The sequence below is a fragment of the Geotrypetes seraphini genome, chromosome 2, assembly GCF_902459505.1.
Source record: "Geotrypetes seraphini chromosome 2, aGeoSer1.1, whole genome shotgun sequence".
Taxonomy (NCBI): Eukaryota; Metazoa; Chordata; class Amphibia; order Gymnophiona; family Dermophiidae; genus Geotrypetes; species Geotrypetes seraphini.
Genome location: NC_047085.1, coordinates 252387091 through 252402859, shown reverse-complemented (window position 1 = coordinate 252402859; position 15769 = coordinate 252387091). Strand labels below are relative to the sequence as shown.

Genomic DNA, 15769 nt, shown 5'->3' with positions numbered 1-15769 from the left:
TCCAGGTGGTGATGGTTTCACAGTAGAATTTTATAAATTATTTCAAATTACCCTATTACCTCATTTACTAAATTTATATCAGTCCCAACTAACTAAGGGTTGCATTACAGGTACTATGGCTGAATCATTAACAATCGTTTTGCCAAAGCCAAATAAAGATCCCACTTTGGTTTCAAACTATAGGCCTATTTCGTTAATAAATGTGGATGGAAAACTTTTGGCTAAGATATTGGCTTTACGCTTAGCTAAGGCTCTCCCTTTTATTATTGATATGCACCAAACAGGATTTGTTGCTAAGAGACATTCCTCTAATAATACCAGATTGGCTTTTCATATGTTAAATTTAACAAAAGACATGAATGATCTGGCTTTCAATGTATCTTTAGACGCAGAAAAAGCTTTTGATTCGGTTGAGTGGACTTTTATGTATCAAGCATTAGATTGGTTTGGTATAGGTTCTGGATTTATACAAATGATTCAGACGTTGTATAACTCCCCTGCTGCAAGATTGTATATCAATAATAATTTGTCAGAACGTTTTAATTTGTGGAGGGGGGTTAGACAAGGCTATCCATTATCTCCTTTGGTTTTTGATTTTGTATTAGAACCCTTGTTATTAGCCATTCAACAAGCAAAGGGAATACAGGGTATTTCCTATTCAGATTGGGAATATAAAGTTTCAGCGTATGCAGATGATATACTGTTGTATTTGAAAAATCCAGAGACTACCATTCCATGCTTGCTTGAGTTAATAGATACATTTGGAAAATTTTCAGGTTATAAAATAAATTGGAGTAAGTCAGAAATTCTTCCCCTTAATGTACATTGTACTAAAGGATTATTTGATTATTTCTCTTTCGTATGGAAGGAAGATGGATTAAAATATTTAGGTATTAGGATACAAAATACTCTGGAAGACACAATGAAAGAGAATTAGAAATTTTTATTAAAAAAGTAACAGAATTGTGTGAACAATGGAATCCTTTACATCTTTCTTGGTGGAGGAGAGTCCAAACTATCAAAATGATGATACTGCCTGTGGTTTGTTATATAATGAGTATGATACCAATTTTTTTTCAAGGGTCCTTTTATAAAAAGCTAAATGGTATTCTTACAAAATTTGTTTGGCTGGGTAAAATGCCTAGAATTGCTTTAGTATCTTTACAAAAACCAATTGAGGAGGATTGGGTAAATTTTCCGAACTTTTATAGGTATCATCAAGCCTATATTTTAGCCAGGGTATGTATTGGCTCATAGAAAATATCCTAGATTGGTTGTATTTAGAATGGCGACTCATGTTTCCTATAAATTTATCTCATGTTCTTAGTGCCTAGAAAATTTAAGGAGGACAGAATTTTGATCAATACATGGAAAACATTACGATACGTTAGTAATTTAACACCTATTCCAATAAATAAATCAACAAATCAATCTTTATGGATAAACTCCAAGATTAAAATTGGCGGATTTCAAATCCTATGGAAGCATTAGATTATTGCAGGTATACGGACTTTAAATGATGTTATTTCAAATGGTAAACTGCTTGATTTTTCACAGTTACATCATAAATATAGTTTTAATAAATCACAAAGTTTTAAATGGTTGCGACTGAAGCAGGCTATTCAGGAGGGGTTCCCTGAATGGAAAAATCTTAATAATCAGTATAATCTGGAGTTCTTATGCTTTCAGACAGATTTCCTGGGACACCAGGCCGCACAGTGGTATAAATTGTTATCTGGATATATGAATAAAAAACCAAAGAATGGTCTTAGAGACATTTGGAGCATTGAGATTAAGCATCAAATTTCTGCATCTCAATGACCTCGAATTTGGTCTTGGAGAATGAGATGTACAGTGTCCGCATCTATGAGACAAACTTGGCTCTTTTTGTTACATAGAACATTTTGGATCCCAGTTCGTTTGCAGAAATTAGATAGCTCTAAGTCTAATAAATGCTGGCACTGTAATCTGGAAGCAGGGACCTTGGATCATTTAATTTTTTTTGTCCCTGTATCATGACCTTTTGGAAATCAATTTGGTCTCAAATAAATTGTTTATTGAAAAACCATGTAGCGTTATCATATGATACTATTCTGTTCGGTATGTCAATGAGGAAGAAAAGTCAAATTTCATCTAGCAATAACAAACTTTTATTGATTATGACAGGAGTCGCCATGCAACATATTACTAATAACTGGAAAAATTATAATAATCTTAGTTATACATTCTGGTGGAATTCATTGTGTCACATTTATAAGATGGAAAGAACAATTGCTTTGCAGAAAGGGAATTATAATAATTTTATAAAGATCTGGGAGCCATTGGCAAATTATTGTAATGAGTAGACATCATTTTCCAATGACAGTATATTTATACATTGGAAGGAGGGGAGATGGTAAGAAATTTTATTTAAAGATTCATAAATAAATAAGATTACACTATTTATATGTTATTTTTGATTGGAATAATTAAGGGGAGGGTGGGTGGGAGGGGAATCAATTTATGTATTTACGATGATAATAGAAAGAAATTCAAGTGTTCTGTAAATATTTTAAATGTTGTAATATTGTGCACTTGTTATAAGATGAAAAATGAATAAAGAATTAAAAAAAAAAAAAAAATTAATACGATTAAAATGTTCAGGCCTGCCTACCTTCCTTCCTTCTCAGTCGTGGCATCCTTCATCTGACTGATCACTTCCAGTGTGCTCCACGAGGTGAAGTCGGAAGATGACAGAGGAGGAACTTTGGCTTTTAGAGCTACTGACCCCCCCATCCCCGAGATCCGCCCTTGAAACTGCTGCCTCCACCCCAGAGAGCCGCTCTTACTGCCACTGCCCACCCCCTGGAGAACTGCCCTTGCTATTGCTGCCCTTCCAGAAGAGCGACCTTGCCTCTGCCTGCTACTTGTCTCCATCTGCGACTGCTGCTGCCTGCCACCTGATGCTACTGCTACTGCTGCAGTCCACTATATCCCCCCCCAATTCCATTCCTTCCTCCCTTTAGACTTTCATAGCCTACCAGCAGTGTTAGCGATTAAAGTAGAGCACTGACGACAGGCTAGCCGACTCAAATTTATCACAATTTCTTCAATCCCTTCTACACCAGAACAGGAATTTACATCAGCTGTTCTGGTATAGCAGGGACTAAAGAAAACATGAGAGACCGGAGCTGGCTAGCCTGCCAGCAGTGCTCTGCTTTAATCGCTAGCACTGCTGGCAGGCTATGAAAGGTAGGAGGGAAGGACGAAAGAGAGACCCAACCACAGGGGGAGGAAGGAGAGAGACCTGACGATGGGGAGGGGAGCGAGGAAAGAGAGATACCTGACCAGAGGGGGGAGGGTGGAAGAAGAGGGGAGGGGGGAGAGATAGAGATCTGACCAGGGGAGAGGGAGGGAGGAAGGAGAGAGATACCTGACCGGGTTGGTGGGGAAGAGAGAGAAAGATGCCTGACCATGGTGGGGGAAGAGAGAAAAAGAGATGTCTGATCCCAGGGGGGAGAAAGATGCTTGACTACAGAGGGAAGAGAGAGAGAAGGAGGAAGGTGAAAGAGGATACCTGACCTGGGGGGAGAGGAAAAGAGGAAGGGAGAGGGATGCCCGACCACGGCGGGTGGGGGGGAGAGTGATGGAGGAGTGAGAGACACCCGACCACTGTGGGAGGGAGAGGTATCTGATCACAGACTTGGGAGAAAAAGAGAGAGATACCCAATTAAAGGGAGGGAGGAAGGGAGAGGGGTAGGAGAAAGAGGTGCAGATGGGGGGGAGAAAATAGGGTGATGTTTGAGAGGGCCAGATTTTGGAAATAGGGATGGAAAAAACAATGATCACTGCATGGTATGGTTTAATATTAAGATTCAAAAGCAAAGGTTCTAGACTGTAAAAAAAACTAACTTTGATCAGATGGGGAATTATGTCAAGGAATTGTCTGGATGGTAACATCTGGATGGAGTGGAAATGCAGTGGGCAAAACTGAAAGGAGTAATTATAAGAGCGAACAACCTTTTTGTGAGGCAAGTAAGTAAAAGTAAGAGGAAAAGAAGGCCACATTGGTTCTCAAAAGTAGTAGCTGAGAAGGAATAAGAGGTTAGCTTTCATAAACTACAAAAGATCACAGAAAGAGGAAGGCAGGCAAAAAATCTGGAAAAGTTGAGAGAAGCTGGTCGTGTAGTCAGGAAAGCAAAGATAGAAATGGAAGAAAAAATAGCTGACATGGTAAAATGTAATGTAATGTAATGTAATTTATTTCTTATATACCGCTACATCCGTTAGGTTCTAAGCGGTTTACAGAAAATATACATTAAGATTAGAAATAAGAAAGGTACTTGAAAAATTCCCTTACTGTCCCGAAGGCTCACAATCTAACTAAAGTACCTGGAGGGTAATAGAGAAGTGAAAAGTAGAGTTAGAGGAAAAATAAAAATAAAATAAACATTTTAACAAGACAGCATTGATGGGGAGACAAGACATTTTTTAGAATATCAGTGATAGGAAAAAGTGCAAAAGTGGCATTATGAGACTCAAAGGTGAAGGGAAGAAATATATAGAAGCTGATAAAGAAAAGGCTGATTTGCTTAACAAATATTTCTGTTCTGTGTTCACATCTGAAGCGTCGGGAGTGGGACCACAGAAGACAAACATGAATAAGGATGGAAGGGATGGAGGAGTTTTAGACCCTGATCGATTTTCAGAGGGTTGTGTTTGTGAGGAGCTAGCTAAAATAAAAGTGGACAAAGCGATGGGGCCAGATGGTGTACATCTGAGGGTGCGGAAGGAACTTAGGGAAGTTCTGGTGGCTCCGCTGACTAACCTTATCAATGAGTCTCTAGAGTCAGAAGTGGTACCGGAGAACTGGAGAAGGGTGGATGTGGTCTTTCTCCATAAAAGTGGAAGTAAGGAAGAAATAGGAAATTACAGGCTAGTAAGTCTGACTTCTGTGGTAATCAAATTAATGGAAACGCTTTTAAAACAGAGATCAAGTTTCTGTAATCCTGTGGATTACAGGACTGGAGACAACATGAATTCACTAGAGGTAGGTCTTGTCAGACAAATCTGATCAATTTCTTTGACTGGGTGACTAAAGAATTGGATAGAGCAGGGGTATCAAAGTCCCTCCTTGAGGGCCACAATCCAGTCGGGTTTTCAGGATTTCCCCAATGAATATGCATGAGATCTATGTGCATGCACTGCTTTCAATGCATATTCATTGGGGAAATCCTGAAAACCCGACTGGATTGCGGCCACACAGACATCTAATAAGTAAAGTGAGTGACCTCGGGCTGTGTCAAGAACTAGTTGTGTGGAAAGCAACAGAGGGTAATGATCAGTGGAGATCGCTCTGATGAAAGGGATGTTACCAGTGGTGTGCCTCAAGGTTCTGTTCTTGGGCCTGTTCTTTTTAACATTTTTATAAACAACTTTTTGCTGCAGGGCCGTCGGGTATGATTAGTTTTTTGCGGATGATACCAAAATCTGCAATAGGGTAGTTATCCAGGATGGTGTGAATAACATGAAGAAAGACCTGACGAAGCTTGAAGAATGATCTGAAATTTGGCAGCTAAAATTTAATGCTAAGAAATACAAGGTCATGCATTTGGGCTGCAAAAACCTGAGGGAACGGTACAGTTTAGGGAGTGAAGAACTTATGTGCACGACAGAAGAGGGGTACTATATGTGATGATCTTAAGTGGCCAAACAGGTTGAAAAGGTGACAGCAAAAGTGAAAAGGATGCTAGGGTGCATAAGGAGAGGGAAAAAGGAGGTATTGATACCCCTGTATAAGACTCTGGTGAGACCTCATTTATAATATTGTGTACAATTCTGGAGGCTGCACCTTCCATAAAAAGGATGGAGTCTGTCCAGAGGAATGTTGCTAAAATGGTGCGTGGTCTTTGTCATAAGGCATATAGGGCCAACCTTAAAGATCTCAATCTGTATACTTTGGGGGAGAGGGGGGAGATATTATGGAGACATTTAAATACCTACATGATGTAAATGCATATGAGTCAAGTCTTTTTAAATTGAAAGGAAGCTCTGGAATGAGAGGGCATAGGATGAAGTTAAGAGGTGACAGGCTCAGGAGTAATCTAAGGAAATACCTTTTTTACAAAAAAGGGTGGTAGATGGCGTGGGACAGTCTTCTGGTAGAGGTGGTGGAGACAGAGACTGTGTCTGATTTCAAGAAAGCATGTGATAGTCGCATGGGATCTCTTAGAGGAAGAGATAATGGTTACTGCGGATGGGCAGACTGGATGAGCTATTTGGCCTTTTATCTGCCATCATGTTTCTATGCATTTCAGATTCAGTGGAACCAACACCAGCAGCTACTCTCAAAGTCAAAAGTGACTTCAGACTAGAGAGTTGCGCGGGGACAGAAATCCCACCCGTCCCCACCCGTCCCCACCAAAATCCCACCCATCCCCACCCGTCCCCGTGAGGAATCCCTCCGTCCCCACCCGTCCCCGTGAGGAATCCCTCCGTCCCCACCCGTCCCCGCGAGGAATCCCCTCCGTCCCCACCCGTCCCCGCGAGGAATCCCCTCCGTCCCCACCCATCCCCGCGAGGAATCCCCTCCGTCACCATCCTTCCCTATAAACTTCAGAAATAGTTATTTTATTTAATTATGCTACTGAATTAAAGGCTCTGGTAGAGACCCATTTACAAATAAGCAAAGAGACTATTAATTTGGAAATATTAATTGGGAAGAATACATACTTTGTAAATGGGTTTCTACCAGAACCTCTAATGTAAATATAAAATATAAATACTCAGCTGATGAGAACCCACAAACTGTCAGCTGAGGACTTCCTTTGCAGTTGGCCTGGGGTCCCTTTTGCCAAGCTTGGCAGGCAGCAGTAGCGTCCCTGAGTCACAGATGCTGGCACCTCAGTGGCTCATGGATGCTGCCAGCGACTGCTGCGCTTGGTGGAGGGGAGTTCTGACCATCTCTAGAGGAGGTCCTCTGCTGGCGGTGCTTGGGGATCCCCACCAGTCACAGCAAGGGCCAACAAGTACTTCAACACTGTAGAAATAAAACCAGAAATGCATTTCCTTTTCTTTTGAACACAAAACAAAGATATCTGCCATATACATTTCCCAAGGCAGATGACTCTATGCAATGTCACCTCGGTAACAAAATACAAAAATAGACAAATACACCCCCTCCCTTTTTACTAAACCACAATAGTAGGTTTTAGCACAGGGAGTTACGCTGAATGCCTCGCGCTGCTCTCAATGCTCATAGGCTCCCTGCGCTAAAAAACAATATTGCGGTTTAGTAAAAGGGAGCCATAGTGCAAAATATAGACAGCAGATATAAATTCTCAAAACAGACACATTTTGATCACTAAATTGAAAATAAAATCATTTTTCCTATCTTTGCTGTTTGGTGATTTCATGAGTCTCTGGTTGCACTTTCTTCTTCTGACTGTGCATCCAATCTTTCTTCCTTTCTTTCAGCCTCCTGTATGTTTCCTCTCCTCCAGACCTCATTCTCTCCCCCAACTTTTTCTTTCTGTCTCCCTGTTCCCCCTTCTTTCTGTCTCTCTGTCTGCCCCCTTTCTTTCTTTCTCCGTGCCCTCCCCCAAGCCACTCGGTTTGCTGCCACCGCCATCGGGGAATAGTCCCCAAGCCACCGCTGTCCCAAGCTTTCCCTGCAGAAGCGTTGCGCTGACCAGCATTCCGCTCCCTGACGTCAATTCTGACGTAGGAGAGGAAGTTCCGGGCCAACAAGGCATTTCTCCTCATTCCATCCAGCCTGAGCCCCATCTCTCCTTGATCCAGCATTTCCCTTCTGTGTCTGTCAGAATTACCATTCCACCTATTTTCCAGCATCACCCTTCTTTGTGTCCATCTCACCTATATCCCTATCTCACCACTTTTTCAGAATCTTCATTTGTCTCTGTCCTTGTCTTTACCCCATATTCACCATTTGCCCTTTCAATGTCTTTATCTCCCCCCCCCCCACACACACACTTTTTCAGCATTACTTCTATGTCTCTATTTCACCTCCTCTTCATGTTCCCTCTGTATCTCTATCCTTATTCAGAAGGTCCTGCTTACCCTTTCTCTTCTTTGTGTCACTATCTCCATTTTCAGCTTTCCCCCCTTTTCCTTTGTTAATGCACCCTGTAGCCAGAATCTTTCCACCCTCCCTCCACTCCGGCCCAGCCCAGTATGAAATATTTCCTTTTGTTTCTCTCCCCTCTCTCTTCTCCTCCCTCACCCACGAGTCCTGCATCTGGCCCTCTCCCTTCTACCTGCACCTGGCAACACCCCCCTGCTCCGCGGCTCTCTTAAGCAACTCGTCAGCAGCGGTGATCAAGACAAGCTGCCGACATCGAGGCCTTCCCTCTACGAGTCCCACCTTTGTGGAAAAAGGAAGTTGAAACAAGCGGGACTCGCAGAGGGTAGGCCCCGACGCCAGAAGCTTGTGTCGTTCGTTGCTGCTGAGTTGCCGAAGAGAGCCGCAGGTAGAAGGGAGAGGGAGATAGGAAGGCTGTAGAAGCTCCGGAGCATGACACCGAACCCGGCCAGGATGATTTCTTTTTCAGGCTGCTGCTGCCGCTGCCATCCCCCACCCGAAATGACAAAAAACAGCCTAATGCCCGCGTCGGGAAATAGCCATGCTGAGCAGTGAGCTCAGCACGTACACAGATGAAAGCCTTGCTTGCTGATTGGTCCGGCGGCACAGTGGGGCGGGGCCGCCGGACCAATCAGCAAGCAAGGCTTTCATCTGTGTACGTGCTGAGCTCACTGCTCAACATGGCTATTTCCCGACGCGACGCCAGAATTTAGGTAGGTAGGTTGTTTTCATCCCCGTGGGAGTCCCGTGGGCAAGGGGGCGTCCCCGTGGGAGTCCCGTGGGTCAGGGGGGCATCCCCGTGGGAGTCCCGTGGGCCAGGGGGCGTCCCCGTGGGAGTCCCGTGGGCCAGGGGGGGAACCCGCGGGATCCCCGCGGGACCCGCGGGATCCCCGCGATCCCCGTTCCCGTGCAGACCTCTACTTCAGACCTAAGAAGAGTGTTATATTGGTGGCAGGTGACTCCCAATTTATAAAAGGAAAATCCCTTCTGAGCATCTTAGCACTAATTAGTTCTCACCACGGATATATTTACAACCAGCAGGAGTGTAGATTTGGCTGTACTTCTGGACCTAGGGACTGTGGACATGCCAAGAGTGCTCCTTTCACATTAGTCATTTGGAACTTTAAGCCACCTATTATGTTTTTTCGTATCCCCTCTCCCAAGCTTTCAATTTGTGGATCTCTGGCACGACTGTTCTTGTCTTACAGAAAATACTTTTCTTTATTGCTCTTCCAGACTGACACATGTGATTCAGATAGTTGCCCTTCCAGTTTTTGGCAGTCGGGAGAGTACTTTAGAGCAAAGGTAATTACGCAATTTGGATGTCCGCAGAGTTCTCTGCACTTACGTGCAAAGGACAGAAGTTCTGATGGTCAGATCGTATTTTTATTCTCCTAGTGGGCAGTCGTAAGAGGGAAGGTGCCTCTAAAGATTTGATTACTTGCTGGATCAAGGAGGCTACCACTTCAGCATACTTTCTTCAGAAGAAATCAGTTCCAGAATCACTCAAAACTCATTTCACTCGGGGTTAGGGGGACTTCCTGGGCTGAATATCTGTAAGTCTGTGGCTTGGTCTTCTCTGCATTCTTTTGTGCATCACTACAGGGTGGACGTCCAATTGTATCGGGATGCGGTTTTTGGTGAGTGCATTCTTGTAGTGGCCCCTCGGGGGTCCCTCCTTTAATGGGTACTGCTTTGGTACGTCCCATCCATTTGTGCTGGTCCGGAGGGTTGATAAAGAAGGAGAAATTAGGTTCTTACCTGATAATTTTATTTCTTTTAGTCCCTCCAGACTAGCACAGAACCCACCCCATAGGAGTGACCTTAAACAATCTAGGCCAATCAGAGCCTTAAGTTCCTCCCCGGTACATCCAAGGGAGGGGAAGACGTGCCATTTTGAAGAGGTGGGCCTGCTGGCCAGAGGGAATAGGCATGCCAGAGGGAATAGGTGCCAGTACGTGTACCAGGGAGGGGAAGGCCCACCATTTTGAAGAGGTGGGCCTGCTGGCCGGAGGGAATAGGCATCCCTTCGGCCAGCCTTCAATACAAGGTAAGGGGGAGAGGGGGGTCATCAGAGGTACAGGGGGCATTGTTTGAAGGTGGGAGGGAGTGGGCATCTCTCCTGATGCCAAGGGGGTGTCATGGCGGCGGAAGGGAGTGGGCTTTTCTCCTGCTGTCTGGGGGGGTTGTTTGATGGCAGCAAAATTTTCTGGCAGGTCTGAGCTGTCAAGGCTACTTTCCTGTCAGTGCATGAGCCAATCAGCGCTCAATCACTGATCAGAAAGTAAGGCAACGACAGCTCAGACCTGTCGGCATATTTTGGCTGCAAATGTGGCACGAAGTTAGAGAATCACACAGCAATTATAGAGAACCAGTGCTAGAAAACTCAGAAAAGACCACTATAAGCCTTTTTAATAATCTGCTTCTAAAATACATGCATGCTAAACCAGCTGGAACTGGTTTAGCGAGCATATTAAAGGCAGATTTTAGTTTTGAGAATCTGCTCCAATTATGGCATAATCCTTTTTCTTAAAAACTATTTGAGATTTATAATATCAAATTGCAATTTAGTTTAGACTAGAGAATGACACAGGGTAAAAATTTGTCCCCACGAGCTCAGTCCCGTGCCCTGTCCTTGTGAGCTCAGTCCCCATTTCTGCCCCAACCTTGCCAGCTCGGTCCCCACCCCATCTCCACAAACTGTCTGATCCCATCCGCACAAGCCTCAAATAGTTATGATTTTATATTGAACTTATTAAAATATAAAAAGAAACATTATTCTGTACAATTGTCATTTTATAAACACAAATATAGAGCAAGGATTAACAAAACCCCTGTCTCACCTCCCCTTCACATATATCCCCTCCACTATCGAGAAAACTGAATAAGCCAAATTATTACAGAATGCTACACAGAATTATCATGCTAACAGAATATCGCAGTCACACTTGACAGGAATAGTGTTAGGGGAGTGCAACTAAGGCAACTGCCTCCTGGTCAGAGACAGTCCTAAGCTAGCTGGAAGCTAAAGAAGTACAGCCTGGGCTTCCCAGTTATGTCTTAACACCAGCTCTAGCAGGATACATATTTCAAATCTGATATATTCTAATCACAAAATAGAAAATAGAATTATTTTTTCTACCTTTTGTTGTCTCATCATTTTATGCTTCAAATCATGTTGGTCTTAGATGCTGGTCTCTGTTTTCTTTTGTCTTCCCTTAACTCACTTGTCAGGGTCTCCTGACCATTTGACATTTCTTTCTCCATGCTCACCAACCATCTTCTATCTCTGTGTATGTATTGTTCCCCATGTTCAGCATCTCCCTTCTCTATGTGTCCTATACGTCCCTTTCTAGTATTTTCCCTGTGCCCATCTCCCTGCCTTCATCATCTCACCATTCTGTGATCCCCTCCCCCTGTGTACAGGGAGTAAGGAAAGAGAGAGATCCAGGATGCATCTCTCTCACTCTCTCTACTGTCACATCCATAATTTTTCCCTCTCTCATTCCCTGGATTATGTGCAGCATTTTTCACCATTGCCCACCATCCCCATGCCCAACATTTATCCTTCTATCATCCCTCTCCATCACTGTGCCACACCTCTCTCTCCATCACTATGTCCCTTTCATCCCCTTTAATCTGTACCTCAGTGCCCTCTCCACCACCATATTCAGCATTTCTCTCGCTCATCCTTCTCTTCTCTCTTTCTCTCTCTCTGCTCAACAAATTTCCTTTCTTCCTTTCCTCTTGTGCATCATCTTTTCCCTCACACACTCATGCCCAACAATTCTCCCTTTCTATTCCCTCACTTGTGTGCCAAGTTCAGGCTCCCTCCCTTCCTTCTGTGTCCCAAGTTTGTGTCCCCCTCACTGCCTTCCAGCCTTTGTCCCAAATTCGTGCCCCTTCCATGTCCAAATGCACTCCTTCCCTCCCCCTCTTCCTTTCTCCCTTTGTCCCACGTTATCCTCTCTCTCCCTTACTTGTTCTCTTCAGGGCTGTCCAGCTGAGCATGCTTCCCCTCCCTCTGCTGAAATGAGGGCTTCCCTCTGATGTCAGAGCTGACATAGGAAGGAAGCCTTTCTAGTCAGATGGGGATCCCAATTACCTCAAACGACCTCCTTCCGGCTTGGCTGCTCCTTCTTGTCTTCTGTGGCATTTGTTTGCTGGGACAGCGTGCAACTCATCTCTGCTCAGACTTTGTTTGCTTTATGCTATTGAAGCCTCCTGCAGTGCATGGGACCTCAAATTTGTCTTATCCCAGCTGATGGAAAGCTCCTTTTAAGCCACTTCATACCTGACACCTGACTTTGGAAGGTCCTGTCTAGATGGAGGTCAGGGCAGTGAACTCCAGGTCCTAGTAGCTAATCCATCTTATGTGAAGTTTTTCAACAACAGAGCGATCTTGCACACATATTCTAAGTTCCTTCCTAAGGTGTTGTTGAAGTTGCATCTTTAACCTGTCAATTGTTCTACTAACATTTTTTCAAGACTTCATGCCCACAAAGGTGAAAATGCACTGCACACTTTGCACTGTAGAAAAGTCTTGTCTGCCCATGTAGAGCAAAATAAAGACCTTAGTTCTTTCAACCCAAACAGGATGGAGGCTGCTATCTGTAAACACACACTTTTCAAATTGGATAGCAGACTAAATTTCCTTCGCTTATGCCTATATTGGGATGACTAGAACAGGGGTTCTTAAACCAGGCCTTGGGACACTCCTAGCCAATCAAGGTTTTCAAGATATCCACAATTTATCTCATGCATATTCATTGTGGGTATCCTGATAAACTGGCTAGGTGTGTCTTTAGGACTGTGTTGAGAATCCATGCACTAGAGCCTGTCATGGCTGATAGCATGAAAGCTTTGGCTTTATTGGTAGCCTACTTGATTTCAGTCTCCATAGAAAAAAATTGCAGAGATGCAATGTGGACTTCTGTCTACATATTCAGATGACATAATTGTTTAGAGAAGAACTCATGACATGATACCTGGGTTGGCCAGATAGTCCTCCAGAATCTTTTGTGATTTAAAATCAAATTCCACCTCCCTCACCACCATCCCCTGGCCCAATTATTTCTGTTCCAAGCTGCCCTCCATAAAATATATACATGGGCAGAGATTGGGTGGGGCCGCAAAATTACTTACCTGCAGCAGATGTTCTTATGGACAGCAGGATAATATATCCTCACAGTGTGAGTAACATTATCCAGCTTTATAGTTTTACAGAAACTTATGAGAATGTTAAACATCGCATGTGTCCATCTTCCCACCTGCTGCTGTCACATGTGACCTCACCAGTCGAGTCTCTAGCTTGTAGAATTCAACTCAGAGGGAGGAGGGGGGTGACTATATATCCTGCTGTCACCATAAAACATCTGCTACAGGTAAGTAGTTTTGTTTTCCCTGATAACAAGTGAGATACCTTGATCCTCATATATAGGACTCCCTAGCTATAGGTTACCTGTAACAAAACGTGCTTCAAACTAGTGAAGGCACAAAATATAACCTGTAACTTGTTTTGATTGACCTCTGAAAACATTGCCTGGCTTTGCTCATTAATAATATAAAGAATGGTTAGATATCTCCCTTATCCTTTGTACCTTCGTATGTAGCTTGGGTTATCCTACATTGTAGCCCTGTATTGGCATAGCTACAATTTCCCTCATTCAGTGCTGGCTAAGTTGATGTGTTAAAAAATGTAAAAATTACAGTGTTTTGTTTTGTCAGTGCCAAAAGTGGAGATGATGGACCGTCGGCTGGGACCCCTAGTGGAAGAATTCAAGGAACTTGTTTATCCTCCCAATTACAATCCTGAGGGAAAGGCTGTAAAACGAAAAACAGGTGAGAAATGCTTGTTACAGGCAGTGTCTTTACCATTTGATAATATTAAGAGTGACCTTACAGTACTCATAACCTATTACTTGTTTTGGAGGTAAATTTAAAAAAACCCAAAATCTCCATATAGGAGAAATGTGTAGCTGTTTTTCCTCTTAGGGTTCAGCTGTGAAGGCAGCAGTACATGATGCCTAATTTATATGACCCTATCTAGATCTGTACTTATAACAGCTGGCCAAGGATAGACAAACATCTTGATTCAATGGCTGTGTTGGTGGTCATGACTGGGGAGCAAGGCTATTATGGTGGACTGGCAGAGATCTGAGGAATGGGGAGGGGGCTAAAGTCTGTAACAAATTTGGAACACAGCATGTCGTTCTCTTCTAGCTACCTTAGCACCAGTTGAGTGCTGAGCGAAAAATTCTTTCAAATGTAATTTCCTAAAAAATTTTTCTATGTCAACCCGTAGTTGAAACTTTTTTAGAGGTTGAACAGGAACAAATGTAAGACCACGAGATAAGACTGATATTTCAGTAGAATTTAGACAATATGAGGAAAGATTGAATACTACTTGTTCATGGTTTTCTTTGACTTGTCTCGTTGTGGTCGAGTTGTTGGTTGTCTTGTGCCACGTCCTCTTTGTCTTCCTCGTGTCCGGTTTCGACCTGTCCCTCCTGTGTTGTCTTGATCTAAAAAATCCTCCTCGGAATTAGATAAAGACCCCCCTTCCTCTGATGGATCAGAGGACTCAAAATCTCCTCTTTTCTGCTGTTTAGAGGAGTTTGTCAACCAAGGATAAACTCTCTTTTTAGCGTAATCGTCTTCGTCACGTTTAAATTTTTTAATTTTATTTTTCTGTAAATTAGCTCTAAATGAGTCAATTTTCTTTTGTGTCTCTGTTAGTTCAGTGTTAAACGTGTCAATATCTAAGCTACTTTTTAGCTCCCCAAGTTTAGTGTCAAGATCAAATTGTAAGAATTCAGTTGTTACACGGGTTTTTTCAATAATGAGCACCATAAGATCTAAAGAACATTTATTCAAGATTCCTGCCCATTGTGCCAAAAAAGTAGAATCTTCAGTGAATAAAGTAGGTGCTTTCACCTACTTTAAACCTTAAACCTCTGGGGATAAATTCTTTCTTACAATACTCTAATAAGGTAGCTCCATGCAAAGTGGCTCTGACCAATTTTTTAGCCAGGTTCATGTATTCAACCCATGTGGCACTAACACTTAATGACTCAGGGAGCTGAAATATAGAAGGACGCTGTAATAAATCTGATACAAAATCAGTAGTGAACCCAAACCCAGTTTGCCAACCATGGGAAGCCATCAATCCAAACTCCTAAATATATAGCAAAAGTCGTGGTGTAGCCATCTTTTGATCTTGAGATGCGGTTTGCGTCCAGCTTAAAGGTATGTCTTCGAGGCTTTTTTCTTGAACTGGTTCATAGAGTTACGTTTCCAGTTTATTTATTAATTGAAGCTTTGTTTAAATTTTTGGTTGCAGTGTGATCGGATTGCTATACACCCTGAGGCAGCAGAGATGTGAAACGCTGGCCATCGTCGGTGTACCGATCTACCTATTGATAAGTGGAAATTTTCCTCTATCTTCATACCACAAGTCCTGCTTTAAGTTCACTATTGTGGGAGCTGGTCTGGAGGTTTTTTGCCAGTGAGGTGTTCACCCGACCACCTTGGACCACCATTGTGGTGGTGGAAGGGTTCCTATCTGAGGCTTTTTCCTCCAGCGATTTGAAACTCCCTTAATTGGAACTATAGCAGCACTAACTTTTCATGACATCCTGTTCATATTTCTAGTGAAAGTGTTTGCCTTAATAATACTGTCGTGCTGTA

The 15769-nt window shown here is 43.1% G+C and overlaps 1 protein-coding gene across 3 annotated transcripts in view; it reads left to right on the top strand.

Annotated features, from left to right (window-relative positions):
- The window catches only part of XRCC6 (X-ray repair cross complementing 6), a 116544-nt gene that overhangs the window by 77486 nt on the left and 23289 nt on the right, over nucleotides 1-15769 (top strand). For all 3 annotated transcript variants that reach the window (XM_033929366.1, XM_033929365.1, XM_033929367.1), the window contains exon 12: nucleotides 13808-13921. In XM_033929366.1, coding sequence (XP_033785257.1) covers nucleotides 13808-13921 — 114 coding nt within the window. The remainder of the gene's footprint in view (nucleotides 1-13807; nucleotides 13922-15769) is intronic.